Source organism: Podarcis tiliguerta, assembly GCF_965153285.1.
Source record: "Podarcis tiliguerta genome assembly, chromosome: 17".
Lineage (NCBI taxonomy): Eukaryota > Metazoa > Chordata > Lepidosauria > Squamata > Lacertidae > Podarcis > Podarcis tiliguerta.
In genome coordinates, this window is record NC_139550.1 from 20116734 (window position 1) to 20143860 (window position 27127).

The 27127-nt window shown below is 42.0% G+C and overlaps 1 protein-coding gene across 12 annotated transcripts in view; it reads left to right on the forward strand.

The window, feature by feature from the left end:
- The window catches only part of PTPRD (protein tyrosine phosphatase receptor type D), a 1386996-nt gene that overhangs the window by 1271399 nt on the left and 88470 nt on the right, over window positions 1-27127 (forward strand). For 7 of the 12 annotated variants that reach the window (XM_083419251.1, XM_083419252.1, XM_083419254.1 and 4 more), the window contains 3 exons: window positions 976-1136; window positions 9760-9872; window positions 20044-20141. In XM_083419251.1, the coding sequence (XP_083275377.1) occupies window positions 976-1136; window positions 9760-9872; window positions 20044-20141 (372 nt within the window). Of the gene's footprint in view, window positions 1-975; window positions 1137-7329; window positions 7345-9759; window positions 9873-17824; window positions 17945-20043; window positions 20142-27127 lie in introns of all 12 variants that reach the window. The other 5 variants (XM_083419244.1, XM_083419248.1, XM_083419249.1 and 2 more) reach the window with 2 other exon arrangements.

Sequence of the window (27127 nt, forward strand, 5' to 3'; positions counted from 1 at the left end):
AAAATGAAAGCTTAGAGTGTGGCGACGCTGGTGGTTGTGTGCCAAGCAGATGGGTATCACCTGTTCACTGTGTCTATGACCCTTGACGGGTGCCAAAGGGACCAAACTGCACATTGACTTGGCTCACATTTCTGGGTATGCTGGATCACTATCAACATCTTAACCATCACTGTTCATATCCTGTGCAAGTCATTCTTGAAATCTCTGATTGGTGTTACTGAGGCGTGAGCTTCGCAGTGGAGTCTTATCATGCTCTGAAAGAAGGCTTTTCTTGCCGCGAGACATATTGCTCAGTCAGTGGTGCTCATTGCCAAACATCTTTGGAAAAGAGGGAACTAATCAAGGACATGCACAGCTAGTTTCTTTAATTATAGTAATTTGCCACTGACTTTATCAGTGAAATGTAGCAGAGTTGGAAAATAATGTTACAAAAAGGAGAATTCCTGAGGTGATCTAAATAATGAGTTGTGCTTTCCCTCTTATGCAATCCATCTCTTTCTTATGTCCCTTTTATGCTTGAGCTGTTTTAACTGCATGTAATACAGTTTTAAAAAATAATTAAGCACAAATGGAAAGAGGATTGTGGGAAGGTGTAGCAGCAGACATTAACATTTTTACATACAAGTGTCTTCCTAATTGGCTCTTAAACCTGTCATGTGTGTGTGCTGGGCTGAGCCTATTGAGATTAATTAATTCTAGTCAAAGGCTTGTTTCCTGGTGGGGTTTTTTCTGTGAGTTTTGTCTAAGTGCAAGAGGGGCTTTTGTTTAGTCTACTTTTATGCTTATACAATGCACTTATTTGGTTTCCCTTTTCTACTTTTATCTTGAAACTGGCCCAAAGCTTTGAATAAAAGCTTTGAGTGTGAAATAGAGAAGGCCCAATACACCCAGCTTCAGTTCATAAAAACCTATTTTTTTAGAGTATTTTTGAAAAATGGTACTGTACTGTTAAATACAAATCTTATTTCCCTCTAGACCATGTATGCAACCAGCCCATATTCTGAAACAGTTGTATCAGTGGATCTTAACCCCCAGCCAATTACAGATGAAGAAGAAGGCTTGATTTGGGTTGTAGGACCAGTTCTTGCGGTTGTGTTTATCATCTGTATTGTTATAGCTATACTCCTTTACAAAAGGTAAGTTTACAAAATAGTTTATAGTTTAGATATGTTAGTCATTCCTGGGGTAGAAAGAAATGTGATTCCTTTTACAGATGCCTTTCTCTTCAGTTTCATCAGTTACGGATACCTTTCTCATCCGAGCTGTTATGTCTCGGATACGCAAAATCCTTCTATTACGAGCCTTGGTTTTTCAGGAGCATTTGGCTGCGTATAGACTTCTGAGAGGCCTGGAAGTCTTTCCTAGATCTCTGTAGAGATGCAAAATAAAAATAGGAAGCAATAATTTCACAAGGTTGAGTTGCCCCATTGGCAGTGTAACCCTTCCGTTAGAACCAAAGGCTAGGTAAAAAATTTAGAGATTGTTTTCTTTCTGCCATGTCTACTAGAAACGTGATACACCAGCTTATCTGGGCAAAAGCTTCCATGCACACACATCATTCAAGAGGTAGCAGGAACTAAAGTATTTCCTCAAATACAAAGAATGGAACCATACTATAAATAACTGGTAGTTTAATAAAACTCAACCAGTGGAGACTGTCTAAAGGTACCCCTGCCCATACGGGCCAGTCTTGACAGACTCTAGGGTTGTGCGCCCATCTCACTCAACAGGCCGGGGGCCAGCGCTGTCCGCAGACACTTCCGGGTCACGTGGCCAGTGTGACATCGCTGCTCTGGCGAGCCAGAGCCACACACGGAAACGCCGTTTACCTTCCCGCTAGTAAGCGGTCCCTATTTATCTACTTGCACCCGGGAGTGCTTTCGAACTGCTAGGTTGGCAGGCGCTGGGACCGAACGACGGGAGCACACCCCGCCGCGGGGATTCGAACCGCCGACCTTTCGATCGGCAAGCCCTAGGCACTGAGGCTTTTACCCACAGCGCCACCCGCGTCCCCTGGAGACTGTCTAGTTCTAAGGAAATTTTACCCCAAAGTCTAGGTTCGCAGCTAAATATATACGTTTTGAATGAGTTTTATTCACCATTCTGGGGATGAACTTAATTCCAAATACTGTGTCCTATTTTCCTAGTGACCTCCAAGTGGTGGTCATTGCTCTTGTTAGGATACAGTTGGTCAGTTCACAACAACAATCCAATATCCTGATGCCCAGCCATAAACCACAATAAATAAATTCAGCAAAGATGCTAGGAAGATGACCGCATGCTAAATATGCTCAAGATTCAGGTAGCTGTGTTGGTTTGACACAGTTGAAATAAATTTTAAAAATTTAAAAATTGTCCAGTAGCACCTTAGAGACCAACTAAGTTTGTTCTGGGTATAAGCTTTTGTGCACTTATACGAAAGCTTATATGCAGAACAAACTTAGTTGGTCTCTAAGGTGCTACTGGACAATTTTTTAAAATATGCTCACTTACTGATGCAGAAAAAGAGTAGCAGTAGCTCCTCCTTTCAGAAGTCAGATCAGACAAAGATGTATCCATCAGCTTTTTCACAAAAGGTAAACTCGTTATCAACTACAGCAACTCTCCAGCCCCCAAGCCTGTCCTGTTAGGCTCCACCCATAAGATTTCTCTTCTCCTACCAGCTGGGCTTCAGAATCTTTCCACGCATATTCCAGAATCATCCAAAGTTAAGGCAACTAGTCCCAGCCCAGTATGCAATGATGTTGAAAAATGGAGTGTTTTTATTTGTTGTTTTATTATGGATTTTTGTAAGCCACCCTGAAAGCTGGTGTTGAAAGGGGACATATAAATGCTTTAGTAATACTGATAAATTTGCAAAATAAATAATTTCTTTCTCTGATACTTGTGGCATAGCTGTAAGTACCACAAGTACAATTCAGCCATGCAAATCTAGTCCTTTGTAAGCCTGCTTGGAAGTAAGTTACACTGGGTTTGGCGAGGCTTACTCCCATGTAATCCGGTATAGATTTGCAGCCGTCCTGTACTGTACCTACATTTCAAAAATACCTGCATCTAAATTGGCATCAAATATGCAGATAAAGTGTTCATGCATTCAGTTCTTTAGGCCACATTTGAGTCATACTACTAAGTGACTGCATTTTCCTAAGTGTTTCCACCAACCTCTCACTTTGTCACTTAATGATGAGTCAAGCGATACCCATACAATACCTCCAGTTTAAAGCACTAAATGAACTTGAATGGTGGGAACCTGGCAACATCCCCTGGCCTTAGCCAAGCTGGCAGAAAGAGAGAAAATTCACCAAGGAGAAGGCAACAAGCTCCAGTGCTTCTGGCAAACAGATGTTTATGGAGCTCAATGTATTTTTTTGGAGATGTTTCCTTCACCAGGAGCTATAGACAAAACACAATTAAAAGAATGATAATGCTTAAGGGACAGCATTGTTATTAATGCAACAAAACATGCAAAACCACATAAACCAGCACATATAACTCTGCACTCAAACAATTCTCCTCAAGAAGGTAATTGTGCATTTTAACAAAAAGCAGGAACCTTATGTGACTGGAGCGTGTCTCCTTTATGTTTTGCTTAGCTAGGCAACCACAGATAGTTGTTTTTTCACCCCTGAAAGATAACAGAAAGAGATGGAGCTCTTCTCTGGAAATGGGAGACCCACCTCAGCTTTTAAGAATCATGGCAAAACTAGAAGCTGTTGTGAAGTTGCTGCAGTCTAGAAATCAAGTTGCAAATCCGTGCTTTGTGGTTCATCCAAGGTGCAGTGGAAGAGGGACAACAGTTGGTTGACATGGTGTAACTAGAAATAATTTTAATAGGTCCATATTTTGCAAATGTGTTCTATATGCACTAGTACTACTTTCTAGTGGTGAAAAAGTTTATCACAAGATTTCGGACAATATTGTTAAGCACAAAGAACGTCTGAGCTGTGGAAACTTCTAGTATCAACATTGAAGGGTTTATCTTCCTTTGAACTAGGGAAAGCCCTGAAGGTTTAGGCTGGCTTTGTAATATTTGCTTTATTTACCCAAATATATAAGCAGAGCACAGAGAGGTAAATAGAGCCACAACCACTAGATGGAAATTATCAGAGTTCTGGAGGGAAGAAATGTCAGTTAGTGTTATGAAACCTATTTTAAAAATGTAGCTGGATTGGGCCTGAGCAATCAATTATTTTGAACCAAGTCGGACATTAATTTTGACAACGGATGTGCATATTTCAGAGCTTTGTTTAATTCCTTTTATTTATCTACTTAGTATATTTATATAATGCTGCCCAATAACATTTTTTCTCTCCATTAGCTATCTTCTATCATAATTAGAGTAACATTTGGAGAAGGAATTCATATACAGTAGTGTACAGTTAATTTCCTTTAATAGGTTTTTCTTGGTTTTGCGTACATTGTGCGTATGGCAGTTACATGTGGTATTGTGTTAATTCCTTTCTGCAAGTACATGACTCGGGTGAGCTATAAAATCAGACATATACCAAGATCACAATGATCACTTACATCTTCCTTCATCTGCGGCATGTGCAGGGAGGGAAAGATTGAGATAATTTAATCAGGGGGAGAGTTTTCAAATGCATATCAAGTAAACCCCACTCACCCTTGCAATGGAAGGATCTGAAATCAGTATAGCTTGAAATGGCATGTTGAGCCAAAACATGAATGATTCGGGGGCCGAGCAGCTAGTTACAGCTCTGTATTTATTGCAGTACAAACAGATTAGTATGTATACCACCTAGATATTCTCAGCAGGTGGGGAAATTAGTGTTTTGTGTTTCTTATATTTGAAGAGGCAAGATAATTTTAAAAACAAAGACTTGGTGGATGGCAGTGTAGCTTTTTGATTGCAGTCATCAAAAATGTTCATAAAAATTATTTAGCATCTGATATTAACATACAAGGTGGAAAAAGAGGCAAAGGGACTTAGATATGGATTTTTAGATGGTGGAAATTTTAAGCTATCTCACAGGTAAAGGTAAAGGACCCCTGACAGTTAAGTCCAGTCACGAATGACACTGGAGTTGTGGCGCTCATCTCGCTTTACTGGCTGAGAGAGCCGACATTTGTCTGCAGGCACTTTTTCCGTGTCATGTGGCCAGCATGACCAAACCGCTTCTGGCCAAACCAGAGCAGCGCACAGAAATGCCGTTTACCTTCCCACCAGAGTGGTAACTATTTATCTACTTGCACTTTGACGTGCTTTCAAACTGCTAGGTTGGCAGGAGCAGGGACTGAGCAATGGGAGCTCACCCCGTCGTGGGGATTCGAATCGCTGACCTTCCAATCGGCAAGCCCTAGGCTCAGTGGTTTAGACCACAGCACACCTGCGTCCCTAATCTCTTAGGTAATTATAGACTCTGGGCTCACTGATCTTTTCGGATGGCATTAGCACTTAACTTCAAAATGTGGTAAGCCAAACCTGCTGTGAGTGAGCACCTGCACCAAAGTCCAGCCCTGATCGGCACAACTGAACTACCTCCTGTGGCATACATTTGCTCTACTAGTTTATCCCATTCTCACAGTTCATAATATCATCATAATCATAGTATTTATTCTAATCAATACATCTCTCTTAAAGCATGGGTGGAGAACTGTTTCCAGTCAGAAGGCCAGATGCTTAGCTTTCCCCACTCCTGTGGGCGATTGTGATGAGAGGCAGTGTGGTGTACTGGTTAAGAGCGGTGGACTTGTAATCTGGGAAACGGGGTTCAAGTCTCCGCTCCTCCACATGCAGCTGCTGGGTGACCTTGGGCGAGTCACACTTCTCTGAAGTCTCTCAGCCCCACTCACCTCACAGAGTGTTTGTTTTGGGGGAGGAAGGGAAAGGAGATTGTGAGCTGCTTTGAGACTCCTTAGGGTAGTGATAAAGCGGGATATCAAATCCAAACTCTTCTTCTTGTGTAAGGAGGATGGGACTACCTGCCTGTCAATCAGCTGATGTCTCCATGACATCAAGTGAAGCATTTTGCTTTGCCCACGTAGTTTGAAATCAGACTGCAGTGACAAAAGCACAGGGCTCTGCAAAGCTAATCTGTGGTGCCCGCAAAGCCCTGTCTATTTGCCTGTGTGGTTGGGTTTCATGCCACACAGGGAAAATGAGAAGGGTTTGCAGGCACCGCTGATCATTGGTGCCTGCAAACCTTGCTTTCAGCAGAGAGCTGCATCCTCACCTAGTCCATACTTGATGTCACATATTGCATCAGATGTGGGGCAGGTGGGTGTGACTTGGGAAAGTGGCAATGGAAGCTGAATTGAGCACTCTTCAGGACCTAATTCAGCTCACAGGCCAGGGTTTCCGCAGGGCTCCTACATACCCTCCAACACGACATGGCCCAAATACGGGACACCATCTTCCAGGTCCAAAATTCCCTGGGAGTCACGTGACCCACGCAAGATCGTGGACCCAGGAAAAGTGATTTGTGAGGCACGAAGCTCTCAAACATGCATTTTGTGGTGTCATACAAGATCCCAGACCCGGAAAAAATGCTTTTGGGGGAGTTGAGATCTTGACCTAAAACTGCATGAGAACAACCTGCCCAAAATGGCTGCCCTACTCTTGCAGGGGGGAAAATGGGATGTCCTGGTTTTGGGGGGGGCAGTTGACGGGTATGGTACTCTGAGGTGATTAGTGGTTGTTTTGGAATCTTTGCTACCAAGAGATGTGAAAGCAGAATTTAAAAAAGAAAAAGTGTAAAAGGCTGTATTTTTATAAATGCAGCTCAGATTTTGTAAAATTTTTGAAATAATCCATTTATTGGATGTCGATATATATCCAAAGATTCAGTTGTCTTTCCCCCAAAAGTAGTATATTTCCAAGTAAGATATTTTAATGACCTGTATGTTTCAATAGATCATTGTTTTCAATGATGATTTTTTTCTATGCTTTTAGCTGTTTCTATTTTATTTGTAAGCCGCCTTGAGTCCCTGTCAGGGAAAAAGGCAAGATATAAATAAATAGAATAATAATAGACTTCCAGTATCTCCTACCTCCTGATATGCTGTATATTGTGGCCTTGGGTTTTTTCCAGAGATGCCTTAAGAAAAGAATACCTTTGATACAACCTCTGTCTCAAGCAAAACTTATCCAAATGTTGCTTAAGTTTCTTCAGCCATGAAGTACTTCCTTTGAATGTACCCTGTGCCCCCATATTTTTCTCTGATTAGAAAAATTTTCATGTTTTCATGGGCTGTTACATTCTGCATCCTAATTGCAAACACCGTTTTCTATTGTCGCGGTAATTCCTTTGCCATTGGCCGACTAACATTTAACCTTTTCCCCTCCTTTTCCGCTGCATAATAATGGAGCAGTAAACCTGACAGGTGAGAAGTGAAGAACAATTGCTCTTCGACTGGGAAACCTAGAAAACCAATCTACATAAAATGTCTCTGTAGGACAGTGCAGGTTTTGCATGCAAGAGATCCCAGATGCATTGCCCAATCATCTCCTGATAGGGCTTTCTCATGCCTGAACACCTGGAGAATTGGTCCCAGTCATTGTAGATAAAATACAAAGCTAGATATGCAGAGGAAGCTGCCTCATTGGTCCACCTAGCTCAGTACTGTGATTGGTAGCAGTTCACCAGGGATTCAGGCAGAGTTCTCTCCCAGGCCTACCTGGAGATGCCTGGAATTGAACTGAAGACCTTTTATATACAAAGCAGATGCTCTACCACTGAGCCACAACCCTTCCTAAATTGTCTTATGCAATATGATGTAGCTTTCTATTTTCCTAACCTGGTTGGTTTATTATACATAATGTTTGCGTGTGTAGGTCCCCAAGCCATCCCTCAAAATAATTCACAAATCACACGTAATTTTAGTTTAAGGTTTTTGGCCACAACTTTATTAAAATACAAAATCTGTGAGTGGTTCTTAGGCATTGGTTAGGACTATCTGTCCCCCCGCCTGGGACAGAACTGACTTTCCGAACTCCATTGGAAGCCAGTGAAGGGAAAACAATGTTGGGGATCAGTTGAGCTGAGCATCAGTCCCTCACCGCTCACCCAACCAGCTCCCCAAGGCTTGCTGGCCCTGGTCCCATTTCAGGAATTGGACGAAATCGTGGCAAGCCCCAGGATTCCTTTAACGGAATTCCCTTCCAGCACCATTGGAGGGGCAGGCACAGCCTATCCTGACCCCTCCACCACCAGTTTGTATAACCAATGCCTAACCGCAACCTTACAAGTTGTGACAAATTGCTAAGTAGTAGGCAAAAACCAAATGGTACCAGCCAATCAGCAAAATGGCAAAGTTCCTACTAGGCCCCTGTCCCAAGGCAGACGACCCCATGACAGACAAAGCAAGGTCAACCGGAACACAGGGCAGGCGGGCGATCTGATGCACTCTGCGAAAGAGAAAGCAAAAGCAGTGTCCCCCAATATTTAAAGCGTATGGTCCCACCCACCCAATTTGCTACATGCAATTTGCCCCAGCAACCCAGTCAGCCAATCGTTGCGCCAGGCAATAACTATTAACCTGCCTGGCAACCAAGGGCTGGTCTAGTGGCCCACACCGCAACACGTGCTCTCATTTTAGGGAGAACACGCTTTGCCAATCTAAATAAACATGACCAGGTAAATAAGAAGTAAAGATGCCTTAAATCAAAACTTTCAAAATTGAATGTTTCCCCGTTTTTGGGATACTAGTGACAATTCCTTTTAATATTTCATGTTGGCCTTCTCTATCATAGAATCAATTTTGCAAGAATACTTGGCTTCCTTCCAAAATGGTGCTATTCAGGAAGCACAGCTGCAGAGGAACTGGCCGGTTATTGACTATCAACCTCCTATAGTTCCACATTTAGTTGGGAGGTGCTACTGAAGAAGGAGCTCTTTCTTTTCTATAAATAATCCTAGGAAAACCCCAGTTTTACTTGGTTGTAATGATGACTTTAGGTACTACATGCATGAAGATTTCCTGCTCCATAAATCATATTAATTCCAAACAATATGGGCCAGATTCAGCTGACTAATCCTGCCAGCAGAAACCCTCAGAAGGAGCTGAAGCTAGGGCAATAGGGCTTCCTTGCATCTCCTCCTCTTATGCACCCCCTAATTGCCAAGAAACCCCCTATATAGTTGCATGCAGGGGAAGAAGAGGTCAGATCATTCCATCAGGCTAGCAGAAAATGCTTGCACTGATGGAGCGAACCGCTTAGCAGTCCATTGACCTCCTCCCCCAGTTTCTGTATGCAGCTTAAAGGTAAAGGTAAAGGTACACCTGCCCGTACGGGCCAGTCGTGTCCGACTCTGGGGTTGCGCGCCCATCTCGCTTAAGAGGCCGGGGGCCAGCGCTGTCTGAAGACACTTCCGGGTCACGTGGCCAGCGTGACAAGCTGCATCTGGCGAGCCAGCGCAGCACACGGAAACGCCGTTTACCTTCCCGCTCGTAAGCGGTCCCTATTTATCTACTTGCACCTGGGGGTGCTTTCGAACTGCTAGGTTGGCAGGCGCTGGGACCGAGCAATGGGAGCGCACCCCGCTACGGGGATTCGAACCACTGACCTGATGATCGTCAAGTCCTAGGCGCTGAGGTTTTACCCACAGCGCCACCCGCGTCCCGTATGCAGCTTGTTCTCTTTAAAATGTTGCATTTTTTAAAATGAATCCCACAGAATGTAGTATTCCCACTGCGTTTTAAAATATGGAGACGGAGGGAAAAGGACAGGAAGAAATATATCTCTTTGTAAATGGTGAATGTAACTTCTTAATGACTGTGCTCACTTTGTCCATGTAGGAAAAGGGCAGAGACGGACTCTAGAAAGAGCAGCATACCCAACAACAAGGAGATTCCTTCCCATCACCCCACAGATCCAGTAGAGCTACGGCGCCTTAATTTTCAGACTCCAGGTAAGATGCAAAACTTCCTCTCTCTCTTTTTGAGTTACGAAAACTCTTCAGTATTTGTCTGTGATCTGACAATGGTTATAGGATAAAAATGAGATGGAGAATGCTTAATTAATTCAGAGGTCACCAACATGGTTAGACGTGTGGGAACACTTAAAAATAACTTAAGTGTGGGAACACTTAAAAATAATAATATTTTTTTTATTTATTTATACCCCACCCTTCCTGGCCAGAGCCGGGCTCAGGGCGGCTAACACCAGTAAAATTACACTAAAAACATAATAGGGGGGGGGGGACCCAATTTAAAATACAGGTTAAAATGTAATTTAAAATGCAGCCTCATTTTAAAAGTAGCCCCTAGATCAAAACCATAAAAACCATAAAGGGAGGGAAACATAAGGGTCAGACTGAGTCCAAACCAAAGGCCAGGTGGAACAGCTCTGTCTTGCAGGCCCTGCAGAAAGATGTCAAGTCCCGCAGAGCCTTAGTCTCTTGTGACAGAGCGTTCCACCAAGTTGGGGCCAGTATTGAAAAGGCTCTGGCCCTAGTTGAGACCAATCTAACCACCTTAACTTGAAGTGAGTGAACACCGTGGGTGCCACTCTCTGACGATTTCTGTTCCCCTCCCACTGTATCAACCAGAGAGAGAGAATAAGAAAAAGTGTGCATGCATGCACATATTTTACTTCTTTTGGGATTTGGACATAAGTTGGTTCTAGTAGAAAAGCACATCAAACCAAAAGAAGAAGTGGGAAAGAGAGTCACTCTTCCAAATTCCCCCTTCAGCTCTATGTACTTTTCAGTGGCATAAACCATCACTATCCTTACCACCTCATGGTCATGGGGGCACTGAGTGGAGTGGGGTGATGGGGTGTGTCAGACAGGAGAAGACATGGGCACCATGGTGCCCATGGTCACCACATTGGCAATTCTTGATTGATTAATTAATTAAATTTATATACCACCTATTACAGGGCTTTTCACAACATAAAAATAAAAACACACAATACATAACATAATAGCAAAAAAAGAAGAAGAAAAAAGAACCCCAAACCATCGCAACACATTTAGATTGTTTAATAAGCCAGAGGCCTTGATGAAGATGAATGTTTTCACTGGTGCCTGAATATCTGTAAAGAAGGCACCAAGTGAGCCTTCCTGGGAGAGCATTCCACAAATGGGGAGCCACCACAGAAAAGGCCTGTTCTCATGTTGCCGCCCTCCTGACCTCTCCTGGCGGAGTACAGAAACATGGGCAATTTTATGTTGTTCTGGGTCAGTTCATATGGGGATATGCGGTACTTGAGGTATTGCAGTCCTGAGCTGTTTAAGGCTTTATAGGTCAAACCAAGCACTTTGAATTAGGCCCAGAAACTAAATGGGAGTCAGTGTAGTTGGACCAGGATTGTTATATGTTCAAACTGTATTTCCCTGGGGAGCAAACCTGGCCATTGAATTCCACCCCAACTGAAGTTTCGAAACCATCTTCAGAGGCAGCCCCATGTTTAACAAATTACAGTAATCTTACCTAGATCTTACCAGAGCATAGGCAACAGAGGTTAGGCTTTTTGCTGTTAGATGTGGGTGTAGCTGTGCCACCAGCTGAAGCCAATGGAAGACACTCTATGCCACTGAGGCCACCTGAGCTTCAGGTGACAGCAATCGACCCAGGAGTAGCCCCTAGCTTAAAATCTTCTTGAGATGTAAACCTGATTAGTTTTAGCCATGGTGTATGTTGTATCAATGAAACGTGTAATATACAGGACCAGCCAAAAATATTACAAAACATGAGAAGAGGAAATGGGTCAACAAAATGTGTTTGATTAAGGGGTTGGCTATGTTTGCCTTCCTTGGCCTCTACATAGAAATAGAGTGGTACCTTGGTTTAAGAACAGCTTAGTTTATGAACAACTTGGATTAAGAATGCTGCAAACCCGGAAGTAGATGTTTTGGTTTGTGAACTTTGCCTTGGAAGCAGAACATGTTGAGTGTGTTCCACTTGTAAATTGAGTCTGTGGGAAAGCATGCCTTGGTTTAAGAATGCTTTGGTTTAAGAACGGACTTCCAGAATGGATTTTGTTCATAAACCAAGGTACCACTGTAGCTTCCTGACCACATATTGTAAGTAATGCCTCTGTACTTGCTGATCAATGTTAAGATTTAAATCTATCATGCTCTTACAAGAACTCTGCTTTTACTTAGTTCTTTTTCTAAGGGTCAATTCACTCATGCATGTTCCTCACTCCATGGTTGCAACGTTGAACGATAACTTGCCTGTGTGTAACGACCATAAGAGATCAAATCCCACAGGCAGGGCTTTCATGTCACATTACATCAAATCAAACACTGTACTTCTGAATGGAAGCAGTTTCCATATTCTGTGGGGAGTCATTGAAGGAAGAGAGGTCCAGAGATTTACAGTAATGTGTGAATTCGCCATAAGAGTAATAGTTAAGAAGAAAGTCATGGGAATAATTTTACCTTTTGTGGCATCTTTGTTTAAGCAGTTCAGCAGCATTTTCAGAAGAGCTATTGTCCTGCCTGTATGGTTTGCCTCTGTATATCTCTGTGTTTCTTTTATTTGGCACCACCAAATAATTTCAGCGGGAAAAGACAGAGAAGTTAAGAGTTAAGGGCCTGGTCCATTGTGTCTGTGGTAGCAGAAGGGCACACAATTATACAAGCAGGAGCATTCACATGCCACACTCACAAGATCACTCTAGGTTAAATAATTCAGATTTCATTGCAGTGCCTTGTTAAGTGCAAAGGTATACCGTATTTTTCACCCTATAGGATGCACCTAGGGTTTTTTTTTTGGGGGGGGGATAAAGAAAAAAAAATATCCCCCCCCCCCAGCGCACCCCACGCTCCAGGCAGCAGGCTGCTATCCGCAGCCTAGGGAGCCCTGCAGGAATTCCCGCGGGCTCCCCAGGCTTGCTGATAGCTTCCTGAAGCCCGGAGAGCGAGAGGGGTCAGTGCGCACCGACTCCTCTCGCTCTCCAAGCTTCAGCGAAAGCCTGCATTCGCCCCATAGGACGCGCACAGATTTCCCCTTCATTTTTGGAGGGGAAAAAGTGCACCCTATGGCGAAAAATACGGTAATTTCCCACTTCTGCCTCAAATATAAATTAAAAGAATAAGAATAAGCTTTCTCTCCCTTCCCCTCTTTTTTTCTGATTTATAGCTTACTAGCTTTCTTTAACACTTTCCACACCCATTGAGAATATGAAAGAGCAGTGAAAACATGTCAAATGAAGAGCACAGAGGGAAAGAAGTCAAGATCGCAACACATTCTTCTCTAGAAAGTGTTGCAAGTTCCTAAGGAGGGGGGGGGGGGGCTGGACTGACGACAGCTCTACACTGTAGTAATTCTTTCACCCTCTCTCACCTTTATTCCATGATGATTTTCAAGCTAGCAGTGAACCTAACACAATTACTACACTTCTTCCCTTCTCCTCCTTACAAAGTCAACAGAATGCGCTGCAGCTCAGTGCCCCTGATTGCACAAAACGCTCAGCCCAAACTATGGCTTAACACAAAAGAGCAAACATTCAGGGTCCTGGTGTAAACATCATAGCTGCTGCTGCTGCGCTTGTCTGAAGGAGAAGAAATGTGTCCACTGCAGAGACACTTTTTCTTGGCTTCTCTTAGTCTTCCATAGTAGATCAAAATAGATCATAAATATATTGCTGTATTTCATTGTGTTTGAATTATGCCTATGTGGGTCTATTCATACCAGACAGCAAATAATGCAATATTTATAGGTTCCTAATCCCTGGGCTGATACCACATTTTAGTGTAAACTGATCCCTGTCTTCAGAGCTGCGCTTTAAAAATAAGTTTCACGGGAAACATCTTTTGTCTTTCGTCCTTTTCATACATTATAATTACCCTAGTGTGGCTCTTGTGTGAAAATGGTATTTAAGAGTTTAGGGGGGTGGCTTTTAAAAAATAAAATAAAAAAGGTTCTTAACATGGAGACTTGAATATGCCTGTGCAGTGCTTTTTTTAAAGAAAAAAAATGGTGGCCGTACTCACCATGAAGTTGCTAGAGTTAGTACCACCAGAAAAAAGCACTGGGTATAAGTAATAAATTATTATTATTGCTGTATGCAGCCCATAATAATAAAACAATGCATCATCATAATAAAACAATGCCTGCTGGGCATGATGGGGGGGGGGACAAGCTTTTGCAGTGGAAGGTATTTAAGTGGAGATGCTTCCTTCACCCCTCACCTCATTTGAACGCCTCCTTCTCCTCCTCAAATGCTGATCAGAAAAGGGGTAGGAGGTTGCAACACACACACACATTTTTTTCTTGCAAAAACAGTCTGTTTCTCTCCACCCGGCCAATCCCCTTGATGCTAATGTTTCCCAAAAGCCGCACAGTTGGGCTCTGCAGCAGCTGTTGCTCCTCCAGTGTTCTCCTCCTCTGAGAATTGTGTGCCCCTGGCCCCCTAGGCAGGTTCTCCCACAAGGATGCCCAGCAGAGACCCCCCCCAAGGGGATCTCTCCAGGAAGGGATGGGTGGCAAAGGCAAGCTTGAAGAACCAGGCATGGTCCCCCAGCAGAAAAAGGCACAAACTGTTGGGATGCTTCCAAGGGAATGGGGGGCAATTTGCAAGCCCCCAGCTGGCTCCAGCCCACCAGCCGACTGCCAGGTGAACTCCAGTCCTCAGATCAGCATGTAACTGTGACTCAAGCTTCAGAAACTGAGCATGCAAGCCAGCAGAGAATAAAACTCTTCGCAACAGAAGGGCAGATAGAGGCTGTGTCAAGCATATTTACAAGCAGTTTATTCAGCATCAGGACAAAGGAAAAAACATGTCTTCTCCCTTTCGTGTCCAAGAGCAAGCAGCATAAGCAAAAGCTATACACAAACAGAAGTTCCCAGCAAGCTGTGCTGGAGTGTAAACAGGCATGTGACATACTACAATCTACACATCTGTTCTTAAGGTGGAAAGGAATATTGTAACACAAACCACTGACGCCCCTCTGCACCCTGCATGCACCCACACAGCACTCTCCCCTCCCTCCTTCCCTCGCTTCCCACACCCCAGTGAGCTGAGCCTGGCAAATCCCCTCAGAGCCTGCCTTACCAGAGTGGCTCCCTCCGCTTCTCCCTCACCCAGTGGGGAAATGTGTAGCCCCACAACAAGCGGGAGGGGGAAGGGGAAGGGAGAGTATATAGTTATTTCCAAAGCTCGCACTGTGATGTGCTCAGCTTTCCCTCTCTCTGTTCTTGTCACCCAGGTTTAGTTCCTACTCCCTGAATATCCAGCAAATGCATCCATTCGTAGTTATATGTATTAATTTATTTTCCCCCTAGAAAATAAGGTGCCAGCATGTACTGGCAGAAAAGGAAAAGAAAAAAGCACTGTGCTTGTGAGGCATTCTAAGCAAGGAATACAGTGGTACCTCAGTTGTTGAACGCAATCCGTTCAGGAAGACCGTTCTACTTCTGAAACGTTCGACAACCAAGGCGCAATGGGCAGTCGCCAAATTCCATTGAGAAAATGGAGGAATGTGCCTCGGAAGCCATTTGACTTCTGGGGTGCGTTCGAAAACGGAAGCATTCACTTCTGGGTTTTCGGCGCTTTGGTCTGAATCATTCGGCTTCTGAGACGCTTGGAAACCGAGGTTCCACTGTATTTTCTTCCTGAGCACATGTGAAACTGTGCATTGACAACATTGAACGCACAAAAAACCTCATGCCATTTCAACTGCAAACCTTTCGCTAGTTGCTCTGTTAAAGTGAAATGTCTCCCTTGAGCAGAAATTAGATTATTTTTAAAATAATAATAATAATAAAGCCTTAAAGGAAAATACACACATCCCCAGTTAGAAATAAGTTTTCCGCAAGAGTCTGATTCCTGTTCAGTTTTACTGAGCTATAACACTATAAAAAATATAACACTCCATATCAGTGGTTGTCTTAGTCTGCCTTTCAAAGTGTGAATGTAAAGGCATGTGTTCCTAAATCACAGAAGACCATGACAGGGAGCTGTAGCAGATCAGAGCTTTCCCATGTGTGTGTTTACTTTAAAGTGTTTACCGGGGGATGTTGGTGTACACTCAGTGAACACATCTGTAGTATAAAGTGTGAATCAGACTTTAGGATGTGTTTGCTTTCTTAGTTAAGTATCAGTGGGAGGTGAGCAAATGTGAATATTTAGCTCTCAGCACTGAGGTGCAGTAGATCTTTCATGCATCTCTCTGGGCTGAATTTTGCCAGCTTTCACTGCCGTGCCTTTGTACTGCTGTGTGTAGCATTGTTCCTTTATATTCATTGTAAATTTGGCGTGCTGTCAAGGGGAAAAAGAAGGCATGGTTTACTTCTTTGTAGGGTTTGAATATCACTGTAAAAAATTAAATTATTATTTATTTGACCTCTAGGCCTCCTTCCAAATATAAATGTATTTTCAACGTGGCATTTACAACATTTTGAAACACAATGTCAAAATTATAATTTAAATAGTAAAACTTGAAAGAGCAGCAAAACTGTTTCCTTTCCACCCAGCCATCCCATCCTAAAATTTAAAATTCTAATTAACAACCATGGAAGCTACCTATAGGAACAAAGACAATGACTTACCCTCCTGTTTAAAATCAGACTAACATTAAAAAAAAAACAGCTTCAGGGCCCTCTTAAAATGAATCTAATCAGGTTTCAGGAGAGTAAGTTTCCTAGATAGGACCCACCACCGAGAAGGCCCAGTTTCTCCTGCCTTCAGTCCTGACTTCCCTTACAGAAGATCATAAGCATAGGGCCTGTCTAACAGATCTTAATGCTGAGGTTGGTCCATATGGGTATAGGTAGTATTTCAAGTAACTTGGTTCCAAACAGTTTAGGGTTCAAAGATCAAAACCAGTGCTACTTTGCTCAGAAGCAAATAGCTGTCAGTGCGTTGCTTTACTAGCATGTGGCAAATCTTCCATCTGTTTTGTCTACATACAGGTTAATACAAGATACTTCTATGACATATATAATTATGTAAATGTGTCCATTAAATAATCTTCTTTGTATTTTGCACAGTATTTTGAGTTAACATGGTCTCTTGATGTATGGACAGAGTGGAATTCAACTAAATTTTACTAAATTCAATCCTAAATTCAAAGTGTACTCTGAGTAAAACATAGTTGAATACCACCCACAGTCCATGACTGTCAGTTGAAAACCCATCTATAAGCCAATGACTGTCTTTGGCATTTATATGTACCCATAACTTGTTGCCCCCCCCTCCCCCCCGAAACCTCTCCTATAAACTGAACAAAGATCATCTGTGAGTAGCAATGTGGGAGAATATCACCTGACAGCAGTAAAAAAAAAACTTTAAAAAAAAAACTTGTACGGTGATAATTATTTCCTTTTACGAGATTACTATGAAACATTATTGAAATGCAGTTAGTTTGCATTAGCCATAAAATTAAGAAAGCTACACTCTAGTAATAACCAGATGGTTAATTCTGGAAGTTGTTGGGTTTTATTTTCCCTTCTGTTTAAAAAAAAAGAGAGAAAGATTTTATGCCACCTTTTGATGAGCCTCAAATGTTTAACTGCAGAAGATGCTGATAAATATAAATGGCAGATCATAGTGGTATCTGTTGGGGTGAGTGCTTCTTTCAGCATAGATGCATCAGTATAAACAGCTAAATCCACCTGAAAAAAGGGCTTGATAAGTTGAGGGGTCTTGATGTTAAAAAGCTGATTTAAATAACACTTCCATGCCATATGGAAAGCTATTTCTCCTGTCGGCTGACCCTCAGATTCAGAGCTATATGTTGATATGTTAGAGTTGCCTTGTATTTCTACTTATTCCTGCCAGTACTAAATGTCCACAGATAGATTGTGCATGTGAAATGATCCGTTTGTCTTTGTGTAAACTGACTGAATATGATGGTCTTCTACTGCTACTAATTTCTTTCCCGTTTCCAACTGGCTTTACTTTTTACAGCTTTGAGCAGTAATTCAGTCCCCTACGCTTCCCTGATTGGCTCTGTGTCCTCTCTCTCTAGCCAAACTACCACTCAGTCCTTATATGATAATAACTCTCTCCCACGATTCGCTCGAAAAGGTCTAAACATCTTTGTCTCTATTATTTTCTCTGTTCAATCACTGTTTTAGATGTTCCATCATTCAACTTCCATTTCTGAACAAGCCTAGCATTTTCTTGTGCCTTTCCCCATTATTATTTTTCCCCCTCTTCCTTTTCATCTGGGTGCTCGATCTGGATCAAATAAATTTGACGGCTACTTTAAAAGAAAACCAGCTTAATTGTTGCACATGATGAAAATGGGAGATAGAAAATCACATTCATATAAAGAAAAATATTAGAGTTTTATCTTCCAAAAAGTAGTTTCCTCAATTTATGGGGTCTTCTTCTGATTTACTTGACCTTAAAAGTATAAGCATGCAGACCACACATTGCAAAGAACTACGGTGTATGTAGTTGCTTGGGCTATACAATTATTCAGTACTATTCTCTATGCCACAAAACAAGATTTGAATGTTACGCTGCTGGTCCTTCCCATGGACTTTATTAAGCTAAGTAAAAAATGTAGCAAAAAAATCATTTTATGAATGATGTCTACTGTTATTTTCTGCTCATGTCATGTAAAGCTGTGCTGCAGTGACTGCAAGCTAGCTTTCTTAAAGCACACCCTTCAAACGAGTGCCGGAAAACCCTGAAAACATGGCTTCCAGTTTGAGCTCCTCGCTTCAGTTACCATGGTTTTGTTCTATAATTTCAACACATCATGGGGTTTGCTAGTGTAACAATTTCTAGCCGACTATGTGTCTCCCTGCAACAAGCTTTTTATTATCATTATTCTTGGCATGATTAAAATTAACATAAATAATAACTAAACACATTGTGGGTGGGTGGAAAACCATCCATATTAATGAACTGAAAAGAAATAGCCACTGAGAGTGTGGACTTGCTAAAATTTTCAGCTGGCGGATCATGCTAGTTGACCCCACATTTCCTCTCTCCTCTATCTTCCCCTCCCTCTGTCTTTCCCTTCCACTGGTCCTATCCTTCCCTCTGTCTCTTTCCCATCCCTTCCCTAAACCTTGTCTGCATTCACTATTTTTCCATTGGTAGACAAAGATGTTTACACCTGAAGTAGATTGTAGGTAATTTCTGGGGGTTGATAAAGGGACTTGGGGTTGAGATCTTTTCTCAGATGTACTAGGGTAAGGCAGATGTTTGCGTTCAGCCGAACTGATTCCCCACAACCCCTGCCTCTACAATCTGCTACTAGTGAAAACATTTTTGAAGCTCAAAATGTCTGATGTCTAATCTTGTCTTTATTGACTGTTGTCTGTAAGCAGCAGTGCATGGTACTCTGGCAATCCATAATTGCATGTGAATGTCCTAAACTTTATAAAATATTTTTCAAAAAAAAAAAAATCATTAGATTTCCCCCTGTCTTATTTAGTCATGAGATTAAAACCATCATTTTCTATTGAGATTAAAACCATCATTTTCTAAGCATCAAACTATCCATTTATTTATTTTGGTATAAATAAATTCCCACTCCATCCCTTTCTTTCCTTTTTTTTTTTTTACTTTTGCAATTATTTTTTGCAGGATCAAGTGTCTCTGGTTACCCTGGTAACCCACATTCTTCAAGTTAGTTTCCCTCATAAATCACTTTATTTTCTGTCAGTACTATTCTTTCCGTTTAGGCTTCTTTGAATGGCTTTTCCCTCCCCCCAGTCCACCTTTTGTTCACCTAAGTCCAACACAGTTTCCATTTCATTCAGCGCAAGGAAAGGGGTTTGATATGACATTAAGAGTCATTACTCAAAGCAGAAGTCAGCTTCAGGTCTAACTGTCTCATTTCCCCCCACCTAGCTAACCTCATTAAGTCTTGGCATAATAACTTTTTTTCTTTTCTTTTAACACTAGGAATGTTAGCTTTGGGAATATGCTTGGTGGTTTTTATTTTAAATTTTTAGTAATTTGGCTTCAAAGCTCATCTCTCCAGAGCATGTCTTGCTTTGAGTGACTAAACTACCTGCCTGCTTCTGTCACCTTACAACATCCTTACTTATTACACATTGATAGCCATTCTGAACTGCTGTATTTTCTAAGTCTGGGTTGCAAACCCTCTGTTTTATTGTGTGGTTTTTTTTACATGCCATTATCATTTCTTTTTTCCTGAACAGGTATGGCTAGCCATCCACCAATACCTATTTCAGAACTTGCGGATCACATCGAAAGGCTGAAGGCTAATGACAACCTCAAGTTTTCCCAAGAATATGAGGTAATGCCCCAGTTCCCTAGAGGCAGGAATCACTTATCATCTGGATTATTGTAGACATGTTAATAAACCAGCTTCACTGTATCTTGTCCCTGATAGTTATATTCCTAAACTCAGATATTGAAAAGTAATCTCATTGGAACATTTCCAAGCAAATAAGGCTGCAGTTCTAAACAGGCTTACTGGTTTTCTTTCTTTCTTTCTTTCTTTCTTTCTTTCTTTCTTTCTTTCTTTCTTTCTTTCTCTCTCTCTCTCTCTCTCTCTCTCTCTCTCTTTCTTTCTCTTTCATTCTTTCTTTCTCTTTCTTTCTTTCTTTCTCTTTCTTTCTTTCTTTCTTTCTTTCTTTCTCTTTCCTTCTCTTTCTTTCTTTCTTTCTTTCATATACCACCCTATACCCCCAGGTCTCAGGGGGGTTACAACATAAAACCACAACACAAATGGCACTACAAGTATGTTTAAGACGGTACCTACCCTCATTTGTGTGGAATTTGGAAAATTCTTTATTTCTGATGCTTTTTAAAACAGTCTGATAAGGAAATTCACTTCCTATGGGAAAGTATTCTGCTTTAATATTTAAAGTGATTAAATGTATGCATGTTCCATTTGGTTAGGAAAGGAAGATTTGCCAAGATTCCTATAGAAAGATCTACTTACCTATCTGTGCATTTGATTCTGGCAATGAGAAGGGACATGGGAATAGTCAGCGGCAAAACGGGAGAAGGACTAGTGTCATAGGAAGTGAGGGGATGAAGGGAAAAGAAACAAGATTCTCAGGTGACAAAGATATCCCAGTGTCTATTAATGCTTCACCAGGGTATGCACTTGGAGTAATTATTGCACACCTAAAAAAACATGTGCAAGACATTTAAACACTGTAACGTTTTGAATTGATAACCACCTTGTTCTACCACTGGGAAGAAATATGAGACAGAATTATGAAGAAACAAATCAAATACATAAAAAGACAGGCAATGCGAGATTATCTAATTTTTGTCCTCTGTACCCAGCGCATTGACTTTGATTTTGTGAATGAAATAGTAAATTCAGTAATTGAATACATCAAAAAAAATCTGTGCCATTAAAAATTTGAGGCAGAAATATTGAAAAGAAAGCGATCACTTCTACATTTAATGATTTATGAAGCTTAAGTTTTGTGTCCAATTAATTAATGGTTTATGGAACTAACTAACTGAGATCTGTGCTTGTTTTATTACCTTATGTCAGAACAGTTTTAGAAGACGTGTTGGTCCACTGAGTAAATTTTTCATAGATTAAGGATTTTGTTCAATGTTATTATAGGTTATAACAGCATCAAGCCATTATTACCTCTCCCATCAATAATTCATGAATTGTGGGTTTTAATAGTATCATAACAGGAACCAGTTATGAAATACCCTTTTAATAGTCCATGGATTACAACCCCCAAGATGTGCATTGGCACACAGATATGGCTCTCATGTCAATAATTTGTGAATGAATGGACTTGTACAAAATCCATTAAACAGCATAAACTAGTAGGGCTTCTTTCAAAGGACAATATGGTTTAACATGTAAATTTATTTTATTTTATTTTATTTTTTAAAAAGGTACCCCAAATGTGCAAGTAAAACACAACCATATTATTTATGGGTATAGTGATCCACGAATTAAGGACTTCTCGAGAAATCACTGGCGTTGGACTCCATTTGTATTCAGTCATATATACGACTTCAACATTTCTCAGAACTCTTGGGCATAGTGGAACTTAATGACTATGAAGAAGCCAATTTCCTAAATCATCTCTGACTTCCTTCCTTCCTCCCCTCTCATCAACTTTCTCTAGTCTTTCTGGTCACCATATCATATATCATATTGTAGGCATACTTAGTCGTTCAAACAACAGTAGTTACTCCGAAAGTTACTTCAGTCAGTAAAATACTTCATTTCTATACAGTGGTACCTCGGGTTAAGTGCTTAATTCGTTCCGGAGGTCCATTCTTAACCTGAAGCACCACTTTAGCTAATGGGGCTTCCTGCTGCTGCCGCGCTGCCGGAGCACGATTTCTGTTCTCATCCTGAAGCAAAGTTCTTAACCCGAGGTACTATTTCTGGGTTAGCGGAGTCTATAACCTGAAGCATATGTAACCTGAAGCGTATGTAACCCGAGGTACCACTGTACTATCTACATAGCCATCTCAGGTTACCCACCACTGAGATGGCTGCTTGGCAGTGTGGATGATGTATTTGTACACCAGTAACTTTCAGGTTGGGGACGCGGATGGCACTGTGAGTCAAACCACAGAGCCTAGGGCTTGCCGATCGGAAGGTCAGTGGTTCGAATCCCCGCAACGGGGTGAGCTCCCGTTGTTCGGTCCCTGCTCCTGCCAACCTAGCAGTTCAAAAGCACATCAAAGTGCAAGTAGATAAATAGGTACCACTCCGACGGGAAGGTAAACAGCGTTTCCGTGCGCTGCTCTGGTTCACCAGAAGTGGCTTAGTCATGCTGGCCACATGACCCGGAAACTGTACGCTGGCTCCCTCGGCCAATAAAGCGAGATGAGCGCCACAACCCCAGAGTCAGCCATGACTGGACCTAATGGTCAGGGGGTCCCTTTACCTTTACCTTTTAACTTTCGGGTTAGATTACTATAGGAAACTCTTTGTTTGGCTACCTTTGAAGACTGCTCAGAAACTTCAGACTCATTTCAAAGTACAGCCCTGAATGTCTTGGGATCAGAAAATCTTGAGAATTACTTTCCCTGCCCACATCAATATTAGTCTATCTAAGCACTGAATTTACAAGTCCTGAGGCCCTTCTCCAGGTTCCACCATCATCCTTTGTACAGTGGTTCTTTCAAGAGATAAGGCATTTTCATTTGGGTTGCTCACAATTTGAAATATCCTCTGTGGCTGCTTTTTTTTACATTTGATGCAGCCTGTTTTAGATTATCTGATAGGTGCTATTTTTCCTATTTGTAATTTTACTGCCTTTTTGTGTCACTAAGCACTTTCATTATTTTACAGTGCGGCAATGAATAAATAAGCACAGTCAAACCTAGGTTGTTGAATGTAATCCGTTCCGGTAGCCCATTCGGCTTCCGAAATGTTCGACAACCGAGGCACGGCTTCCGATGGGTTACAGGAGCTTCCTGCACTCAAGCGTAAGCCGCGTCGGATGTTCGGTTTCCGAAAAACGTTCGAAAACCGGAGCATTTACTTCCGGGTTTTCAGCGTTCAGGAGCCAAAAAGTTCCAAAACAGAGGCATTCGGGATCCAAGGCTTGACTGTATATCTAGAGTAAAATACTTCTGTTTGAGAGCATACCTGTGAAAAGCACCAGTAAGGGAAAAAATGGGGTATGTGTGGCAATTGACACACATAGGATGGAAAGTCTTGTGCAGTTGGCTCCCCTGACTATTTAATAATGTGCTGCAATTGATTCAAAATTATCTGAACTCCTGAATCACAAAAGTAGTATAAAGTACAGGTAGTTTTACGGTTTAAGCTCCCTCTTTTTAAGCTTGCACATCATGCATAAGGGTTAGAGACAAATGACTCTGAGATTAAGTGTTCCCGATGACACTGACATTTCTAATATAACATAGTATAGAGACCTTTAGGTGAATTAATACTATCACATTTTATTTGACAGTAAAGAGTGGATTGCTTATTTGTGGGGCGAACAGAATTTGCTAGTACCTTTAATAAATGTTACTTTAAAAAGTCAGTTTCGTATGACCTTTATACAAATAGAAGTTGCTGGAGACTATAAATATCCAGTATATGTAAGTATCTTGGGCAGGAGAGTTTTAAATTGCATTTCAACATTTGCTGTTATAGGACAGAACTGCATATCATTTAAAGATGCAGTGTTGTAGAAGGCCTTAAGCCTGATCTGAAAAATAATCTCATTACTGTCAAAGAGAAAAATACAATCTCTAGCATTCACTAAAATGTGTTGACTTGAAGGGCATTTTAAGGTTCAGAGTCATACTTAACGCAAGTCAGGAGTGATTTTCTGTCAATTGCAGGTAATTATGCAGTGTTCACAGTAAAAGATCATGCTGTATAAACTCTGCACACAAGTATTTCCTCTGTCGTTTACAAGCATTCTCCCCCCCACACACATATAGTCAGTTGCAGAAAGTTCACAATTGTCCTTCTGCACAGTAGTTCCCAAAAATGTCATTATCACTTGGTTTCTACCTATATCCAGATGGCATCAACAAAATTGTTGAGATCAAGCAGTAGAGTCCAAAGAATATCATAAAGGTAAAAGGACCCCTGACCATTAGGTCCAGTCGTGACCAACTCTGGGGTTGCGGCGCTCATCTCACTTTATTGGCCAAGGGAGCCGGCGTACAGCTTCTGGGTCATGTGGCCTGCATGACTAAGCCGCTTCTGGCGACCCAGAGCAGCGCACGGAAACGCCGTTTACCTTCCCGCTGGAGTGGTACCTATTTATCTACTTGCACTTTGAGGTGCTTTTGAACTGCTAGGTTGGCAGGAGCAGGGACCGAGCTCACCCTGTCGCGGGGTTTCAAACCGCCGACCTTCTGATCGGCAAGTCCTAGACTCTGTGGTTTAACCCACAGCGCCACCCGCGTCCCAAAGAATATCATATAAGGGCATAATTTGTGGTGGGCACAGTTGCAACATCTGGCCAGCACAGAAAGACATGTTTTAATTTCTCCTTGCAAATGACACTTGTGCCATAACACAATCTTGTATGCAGTGCCCCTTGGATGTATGATACGCGTTGCATGGTTCTTAAGATGCAGTCCACTATCTTATCTGTTTAGTGGGTTGATTCATAACTAGAGCACCTTTCTACGAATAAATAAAGAGTAGTATGTAATTTAAAACAAAAGCTCTAAGAAAACAAGAAAAGTTGCACATAAAATGATGTCGTGTCCTCATTCTGAAATTGAAATTGAGCAGCAACTTGTGAATAGTATGCTCCTGGCTTCTGGTATAGAATGGTTGGGTATCTTCTACATTCCTTCCTTCCTCAATGCCTGTTCCTTTATTTCATTTAATTTCCTGGCTTGCCACTGAGTTGTAACACAGGAGGAATTCCCTGTTAGTTCTGTCTGAGACACTCCTCTTTCTAAAGCTGTATACACATTACTGCTTTTTCTGCATCCCATGTACTCCTACTGCTGTTTTTTTGAAGCCATGCAACTTATCGACAGAGACTGTTTTTTTTTGGGGGGGGGGATTGCAGAGAAACAGAAACCCAACAAGTAATGGGTGTCGGGTGAAGACATCCCCACCACCTCTCCAATGTATACTGGGGACGCGGGTGGTCTATGGTCTAAACCACTGAGGCGCTCGGACTTGCCAATCGGAAGGTCGGTGGTTCGAATCGTATGTTCTCAACAGATCTAGGAGATGGCACTGACACATAAAGGTAAACGTAAAGGGACCCCTGACCATTAGGTGCAGTCGTGACCGACTCTGGGGTTGTGGCGCTTTATTGGCCGAGGGAGCCGGCGTACAGCTTCCGGATCATGTGGCCAGCATGACTACGCCACTTCTGGCGAACCAGAGCAGTGCATGGAAACGCCGTTTACCTTCCCACCAGAGTGGTACCTATTTATCTACTTGCACTTTGACGTGCTTTTGAACTGCTAGGTTGGCAGAAGCAGGGACCGAGCAACGGGAGCTCACCCCGTCGCGGGGATTCAAACTGCCAACCTTCTGATCGGCAAGCCCTAGGCTCTGTGGTTTAACCCACAGCACTACCCACGTCCCAGTTGGTACATAGGGACAGTGTTTACTTGATTGATTGTTTCTCTGAAAGACTGTAGACCAAAGACTCAGATACAAATCATGGTTGCTTGGTCTGAATATTTTTCAGAGCAGGGATAGGGATAGGAGATTTAGGGACCCAATCTTGCTGCTTTCCAACCAAAGTCTTTCAAGCAACTTGAACTGAAGCAGTCCATTTATTTTCTAATGTGATCGAACAGAGCGAATTCTTCAACTGCTCTGTGTGTTCTGAATTTCTTTCGCTGGGCATTTTGGAACAATGCAAATATACAAGTTTGATAGCTGTTAAACAGTAGGGTTTGTTCATTTTAAAATATGCTCTTTTGAATATACACAGAATTATTAAGTACAGTCGTACCTTGGCTCCCGAATGCCTTGGGAGTCGACGTCCTAGCTCCCGAACGATCGAAAACTGGAAGTGAGTGTTCTGGTTTTCGAATGTTCTTCTGGAAGCCGAATGTCCTATGGGGATTCCGCAGCTTCTGGTTGGCTGCAGGAGGTTCCTGCAGCCTATCAGAAGACATGCTTTGGTTTCCGAACGTTTCGGAAGTTGAACGGACTTTCGGAACAGATTCCATTCAACTTCCGAGGTACGACTGTAATATACTGATAGGAAATGCGCCCATACATACAGTCAGTGTGCTAAATTTAAACCAAATCATATTTTCTCAATGACTGGTGACATACAAAGTCCAACATTAAATCAAATACCCGCTTCGTTCCTAATTGCTGCTTGAGCATTTTCTCCCTAGCCCTTTAGTTTCATGATTTTAATTATTAGTTCTTTGAAAGCTAACAGCCTGGGTGCTTTAAGATATCTGACCTGGGCAGAAAATATTGTGAAAGTGTAGGCTTTTGTTTTCAGGTTGAGCACCTGCTGTGTAGCGCAACCTTAAAAACAAATACTAATAATAGCATTTCTGTGTCAGTTCAAGTCAGTGTCACTTTGCGTGCATGACAGGCTATGCAAATGTGGCCGTACTGTAGTAAAAGGGCAGGTCCCTTGGGGGTCTTCATCGACTGTCCTGTTCCCTGTGTTTAAGTCTTGTTTCGGTGTAAAATGGCTCCGTGTATATATACAGATGTGCTGACAGCTGAGAGGGAGAGGCTAGTTCATGCACTCACCAGATCTTCACAGCGCGGATGACTGGAGATGCACATAAAGCGAGGTGTGATTTGTGTGCGTGGCCTCCTTGTGCAGGAGGTGTAATTCGTGAAATTATGTTCCCTTTCAA